Genomic DNA, 7,017 nt, shown 5'->3' on the forward strand with positions numbered 1-7,017 from the left:
CTCCATGCTGAGCATGGAGCCCAACTCTGGGCTCAATCTCAGGACCCCAAGGTCACAACCAGAGCCCAAACTAAGAGTCGGATGCTCAACTGACTGTGCCGCTGAGGTGCACTGTCTTAGGTGTTTTTTTTTTTTAATACACTTTATTTTGTTTTAGCTTTGATAGTTCATATGTCAGAAATTCACTGGGGTGAAAGAAAAATAAGCACATTTTGTAATTTAGTGTTGTTTGCCTTTAAATTACCTGGCAGAGTGGAGACACCACCTTCATCTTCTTGGTGTTTAGAGCCTGATACTTAGGCCTGGTACTTCCTCTGCCTTATATGGTATCCAAGATCCCCTGTGACCTTCCTTTTGGCCATCTCCCTGGCAGGTGAAGATACTGGTTGTACATGGAGGATGACAGAAAAATCCAATGGTGTGAAGAGTTCCCCAGCCAATAACCACAACCACCACGCACCTCCTGCCATCAAGGCCAATGGCAAAGATGACCACAGGAGCAGCAGCAGGTGAGTCTGTTGAGGCTGGATCATTTCAGAGATGGCCGGGAGGCTTCTATTTTCTCCCAGCTCTGCCTCATTATCACAGAGCAAACTATCTTTTGGCTTAAGGATACCCTCTAAAAAGAGACTATGGGATTTCTAGGCACCTCCCAGGAAAGAAAAGTGCTGATAGGAGACAAGGTATGCCCAGAGAAAGCCTGGTCAGCTCTGCTCCTTCCTTTACAGGCCACAGTCCGCAGTCGATGATGACACCTCCTCAGAACTGCAGAGGCTGGCGGAGATGGATGCCCCCCAGCGGGGGAGGGGTGGCTTCCGCAGGTGGGTTCCACCACTGCCTTCCTTCTACCTGTTTCTGCACATGGGGCCTGTCAGAGTAGCTACCATAACTCACCTTCTCTCAGTTCCACTGAGCCTTTCTGCTAAGACCCCTGGGAAGCATTTTTCTCCTGAGGAGGGTCCTATGAGCAAGCTGGCAGTGGTCAGTGGAGTATTGCCTTCAGAGTTGTGTGTCTCAGCATTGGGAGGGGGGAAGGAATCCTTCCCAGCAAAGGGGTCTAGGTAGAGGGTCCTGAGGTCTGCAGGCCAGAGTCATAGGCTCCATAGGGAAATCAGTAAGCCTGGACCAATCTTCCTCCTGGCCTGACCTCCATTAGCACAACCTTTATGTTGCCCTGGAGGCCACTATTTGTTCTCCACAATCAACTGAGATAGTGTCTCTGACAGGAAGTCTTCCCAGAGCAACCCCTTGTCCCTCAGGCTACATTCGGAGTCATACCTGAACTCCAGCCCCTTGCCCTTGGTGCTGGCCCCCATCCCAACTCTTAGCCTGGGAGACATCATAGACCGGCCTGTTTCCAAAGTCCCTTCTCCATCTCCCTAACCAGATAGTGAGCCCTTGGGTCCACATCCTTTCTGAACAGCATGATTTTCCTCTCTGGCTCATGTTGATTCTCATCTCTAGGATTGTCCGCCTGGTGGGGATCATCAGAGACTGGGCCAACAAGAATTTCCGTGAGGAGGAACCTCGACCTGACTCATTCCTGGAGCGATTCCGTGGGCCTGAGCTCCAGACCGTGACAACACAGCAAGGGGATGGCAAAGGCGACAAGGACGGCGAGGGCAAGGGCACCAAGTATAGCTGTCCAGCTTGTAGGACTAGCAGGACTCTCAAGCATGCAATTGTAGGGTTTGGTGGGGTTTCTTATGCCACTGCCAGAGGAAGACTGGGGTCTATACCAAGCCCTGACATGGCAGGGAAAGGGGTTGGCAGGGGAGACCTGTTATGGTTTTAACTCTAGCACATTTCCATTGTCCCTGTTCACAGCCTTTCCAACATCCAGGGGCCAATTACCATGGGAACACCTCGTGGCTTTTTTTTCCCTAGCTGCCTCTTGCCAGATGTCCTCTTGCTGATCATGAAGCAAACAGCAAGGGCACCTGGATGTGTGCCAGCCCCGTCTTGGTTCTAGCAGTCAGTAAATGCAGAGGAGGATACAATTAGGGAGTGCTGCTGAGAGTATGCCCACACCAGCACCAATTTCAGTACAGAGGTGGGCCTTTGAGGAGGCCGTACCGGGGGCTGGCTGGCTGGGAAAGGCCTGGAAACAACTGAGCAGGAGGGAGTGGGGAGGGTGGAGAAGGTGGCACTGGAAGGTCTGTTCTTTGAGGAATGAGTTGGCGACTGGGGATGTCTGGCCAAGCCGACATTCCCCACTTCTGGCCAGTGGAGGAAAAGAGCTTTTGCCAAGATAGGATGTAGCATATGGGAAAATGATTTGGGAGCTGGAGGCCAGGGACCAAACAGGGAGGGTGGGGTGGGCAGGAAGCACGTGGCACTCACTTTCTTGGAGTTCCTCTCTCTTCCCTGGAAGGATGTGGGAACAAGCCCTGAGCCCTTATTACCATCCTGTGGAAGGTCCCCCCCAGGCCCTGAGGCCCACCCCAATGAAAATACTGCCCCTTGCCATCCCCTGCCCTCTGGGCAAGTGGCTTCCAGAAGGCATGGAAACCAATGGGTCTATGTGGGGTTAAAATAGGAAGAGGGGTGACCCTTGCCCATCTTAGCTCTACTCAGATGCCCAGTACCAATTTGTGGCTCCCTGAAAATGGGGCCCTGAGCCAACCCAGTCCTTACCCCTTACATCCTCTTAAGCATCACTTTTTAAAGGACCCCTGGCCTCTGGGAACTGGGGTGCTGCCACACTGAGGACCTAGTCCCCAAGCCTGGCTTCTGCCTGTCTCCTCAGGAAGAAATTTGAACTATTTGTCTTGGATCCAGCTGGGGACTGGTACTATCGCTGGCTATTTGTCATTGCTATGCCTGTCCTCTACAACTGGTGTCTGCTGGTGGCCAGGTGAGCAGGGAGGGTTCTGGGAGGGGGTGGCCAAATCATCCCGGTGCACAGGCCTTGGGGTTGAGAGTACACCAGTCCCAGCTGTGGATACAGAGCTCACCCAACCCAGCCTTCTTTCTGAATTCCCTGCTTGCCAATGACACCTGCCTCTGCCCTATTAACCCCCAATGCCCCCTATTTCCCAACTTAATATATTGCCACAACTTCAAGTCTATCTTTACCTGGTATCTGTTCCTACTTCTCCATCTACATCAATATTGTCCTGGTAAAGCCACCCTCCTCTCTCCCTGGGACAACTACAATAGCCTTGCACCCATTTCTTGTAGGCATTCTTTCCCCCTCCAATTCATCTTTCACACTTGAAACTAGTGTGGTTGGTAGAAAATGGGATCTGATTATGTCAGTTCCTCCTCACAAACCCTTCAATTGCCCCCCCACCATTGCTCACCGGATGAAGTTGAAGCCCTCAGAGTGGCCTTCAAGGCCCTCTGGACCTGGCCTTCTCTCTAGTTCCACCTTCTGGACATACCCCAACCCCAGCACTCACTACTCTTGGATCATAACATGCTGTTTCCTCAAGAGAAAATTCCCTTTCCCCATTTTTAGCTTATGGAGATTCTTCTCACAGTTTCAGTTCCAAAGCCACTTTCTACAGGTAGCTTTCCTTGACATCATTCCCCACCCCACCCCATCCCCCACTTCAGTTATTCATTCAGCAAGGGTTTGACTGAGCATCCACTGGATGCCAGGCTCTGTGCTAAGTGCTGGGGATAATGTGGTGAACAAGACACTCATGGTCTCTGCTCTCTTGGAGCTCTCAGGCTAGTGGAAGACACTGGCAGTAAACAAGAACAAAACAAATGCCCAAGGGACTTGAGGCAGGAAGCTACTAGAGAAAGGGCAGTCAGTGTAAACCTTTCTGAGAAGGTGACACCTTAGGTGAGACCTGGATGGTGAGAGGGAATCAGTTATTTAGATTCCTGAGGCTGGTGAAAGGAACATTCTGGGAAGGAGGAACAAATGATAAGACCTTGTCCTAGGATGGACTACTGTGGCTGGAGGACTTCAAGTGAACATCAGGCAGGCACAGGACTGTTCTGTAGGCTTTGTGGACCAGTGGAGGGGGCTGGGATTTTATTTGAAATGTGACCAAGTAGTCAGAATTAACTGTTCTTCCCTTTGACTAGTACATTCACTGGGTCATCATCTGGGGTTCTATCTCCTATTTGGTTCCTTCTTTAGGTCCTCACCCATTCAGTCACCAAGTCCTGCCAATTCCTCCTAAAACTCCTGCAGCCTCCAACCTCTCTTCATTCCCACTGCCTCTCGGCTAAGTCCAGCTACTATTTTCTTTCTCACCTGGATTGGCCAGTGGTCTATGTTGGGTTCTCAATAGGTATATGTTGCAGAGATGAACATGGAGGCTATTCAGCTGTGTCTTATAGTTCATACTTCCAATGACTCATTTTTCATTCAACTCACACCTGTCAAATCTTGGTGCTCTGGGCTAGAGCATAGGGCATGCAGTAATGACTAAGAGGTGGCCTCTGCCTTCTTGGTACTCATAGTCCAGTGGATGAGAGACAAATAATGGTCAGTGTGGATGTCTACTTAAGGCTGTCTATGTATTAATAAAGATTGGAGTAGCAGTTGCTTGTGAATAAGTTTCTTCATGACATTAAACTGACTGCAATTGGTCAGTGTCCCTGGTAGCCATCCTAAGCCCTGTGCTCAGTGGGAACTCAGTTTGAGGCCTCCAGAGGGCATTGGCTGACTTTGAGGGTGAAATCTCATCCTGTCTTCCTGCAGAGCCTGCTTCAGTGACCTACAGAAAGGCTACTACTTAGTGTGGCTGGTGCTGGACTACTTCTCAGATGTAGTGTATATCATAGACCTCTTCATCCGGCTGCGCACAGGTAAGTGAGCAACTGGGATGCATACACAGGAGTATGACCCATAGGTCCAAAGTCCTGAGTCCACAGTTTAAGAAGCCCTCTTGACACAGTGTTAGACTCAACTGCCTAGATGGGACTTGCATTGGTGTCCACTCCTCTTTGAACCTCACAGTCCCCATGTGCTTAGTGAGGTTCAGACTGAGGGGTCATCTTTTAGGGTTCTTCAGGCCAGCTCTGCTATGTGAGTTTCCTATACCTCTACCTGGGAAGGAGGGCTGAATGTGCAATTTCTTAGCTCTTAGCCTATTGTGGGGGACAGGCCTGAGGGCAGAGCTGATGTACTGGTTTCATCTCTACTAGGTTTTCTGGAGCAGGGGTTGCTGGTCAAAGATCCTAAGAAGTTGCGGGACAACTATATCCACACCTTGCAGTTCAAGCTGGATGTGGCTTCTATCATTCCCACGGACCTGATCTATTTTGCTGTGGGCATCCACAGCCCTGAGCTGCGCTTTAACCGCCTGCTACACTTCGCCCGCATGTTTGAATTCTTTGACCGTACTGAGACACGCACCAGCTACCCCAACATCTTCAGAATCAGCAACCTGGTCCTCTACATCTTGGTCATCATTCACTGGAATGCCTGCATTTACTATGCCATCTCCAAGTCCATTGGCTTTGGGGTTGATACCTGGGTTTATCCCAACATCACTGACCCTGAGTATGGCTACCTGGCTAGGGAATACATCTACTGCCTTTACTGGTCTACCCTGACACTCACCACCATTGGGGAGACACCACCCCCTGTAAAGGATGAAGAGTACTTATTTGTCATCTTTGACTTCCTGATTGGTGTCCTCATCTTTGCCACCATTGTGGGAAATGTGGGCTCCATGATCTCCAACATGAATGCCACCCGGGCTGAATTCCAGGCCAAGATTGATGCTGTCAAACATTACATGCAGTTCCGAAAGGTCAGCAAGGAGATGGAAGCCAAGGTCATTAAATGGTTTGACTACCTGTGGACCAATAAAAAGAGTGTAGATGAGCGGGAAGTTCTCAAGAACTTGCCAGCCAAGCTGAGGGCTGAGATAGCCATCAATGTACATCTGTCCACACTCAAAAAAGTGCGCATCTTCCAGGATTGTGAAGCTGGCCTGCTGGTGGAGCTGGTATTGAAGCTCCGTCCTCAGGTCTTCAGCCCTGGAGATTACATTTGCCGCAAGGGGGATATTGGCAAGGAAATGTACATAATCAAGGAAGGCAAATTGGCAGTAGTGGCTGATGATGGTGTTACTCAATATGCCCTGCTCTCGGCTGGGAGTTGCTTTGGAGAGATCAGTATCCTTAACATTAAGGGCAGCAAAATGGGCAATAGACGCACAGCCAATATCCGTAGCCTTGGTTACTCAGATCTGTTTTGCTTGTCCAAGGATGATCTTATGGAAGCTGTGACTGAGTACCCCGATGCCAAGAAGGTCTTGGAGGAGAGGGGCCGGGAGATCCTGATGAAGGAGGGGCTGCTGGATGAGAATGAGGTGGCAGCCAGCATGGAAGTAGATGTGCAGGAGAAGCTAGAGCAGCTGGAGACCAACATGGAGACCTTGTACACTCGCTTCGGCCGCCTGCTGGCCGAGTACACAGGAGCCCAGCAGAAACTCAAGCAGCGCATTACAGTTCTGGAAACCAAGATGAAGCAGAACAATGAGGATGATTACCTGTCAGATGGGATGAACAGCCCTGAGCCAGCTGCTGCTGATGAGCCGTAAGAGCTTGGGCTCAACTGCCTTCCCAGCCTTGGCCTTGACCCCAGGAACTAGAAGAGCTGTGCAGGTGTCCGTATTTGTATGCATTACCCTCTTGAATTCTCCTTGGAGCTTTTCTGTCCTAGATTTTTGGCTCAATCATCTAGAAGTCCTCCTCCAAGTCCAGCTAATAACCAAGCTTATGCACAGTGCAGACCATATTGGCTCAGCTTTCAGGAGCTTCAGCCTGTCCAAGTACAAGGAAAGAAGAGATGAGCAGCTGAATTATCTTCAAGGGGCCTTTCTTGGGGCTGAGAGCCTGGACAATGATCTGCTCTGAAGAAGCCCATCTGCAGGACACTGTGCACCCTACTGCAGTTCTGCCTTCTCTCCAAGCTCTTTTACACATAGCTGCTTCCCACTTGGCTCTGGTCCTTGCTTTTCTAATATGTGTTCTGAATATCCCTATTTCCCTGCACATGTATGCAGTTCAAGAAATGACTGCAGACAGTTAGCATAGGTC

At 50.2% G+C, this 7,017-nt stretch overlaps 1 protein-coding gene across 1 annotated transcript; it reads left to right on the forward strand.

Annotated features, from left to right (window-relative positions):
- The first annotated feature begins 399 nt into the window (after positions 1 to 399).
- Positions 400 to 6,518, forward strand: CNGA2 (cyclic nucleotide gated channel subunit alpha 2). Its single transcript, XM_011231492.2, has 6 exons — positions 400 to 509; positions 729 to 821; positions 1,465 to 1,635; positions 2,750 to 2,857; positions 4,667 to 4,773; positions 5,113 to 6,518. Exons 1-6 carry the CDS (start codon positions 400 to 402, stop codon positions 6,516 to 6,518), a joined length of 1,995 nt encoding a protein of 664 aa, XP_011229794.1.
- Positions 6,519 to 7,017: the final 499 nt, after the last annotated feature.

Source organism: Ailuropoda melanoleuca, chromosome X, assembly GCF_002007445.2.
Source record: "Ailuropoda melanoleuca isolate Jingjing chromosome X, ASM200744v2, whole genome shotgun sequence".
Classification (NCBI taxonomy): Eukaryota; Metazoa; Chordata; class Mammalia; order Carnivora; family Ursidae; genus Ailuropoda; species Ailuropoda melanoleuca.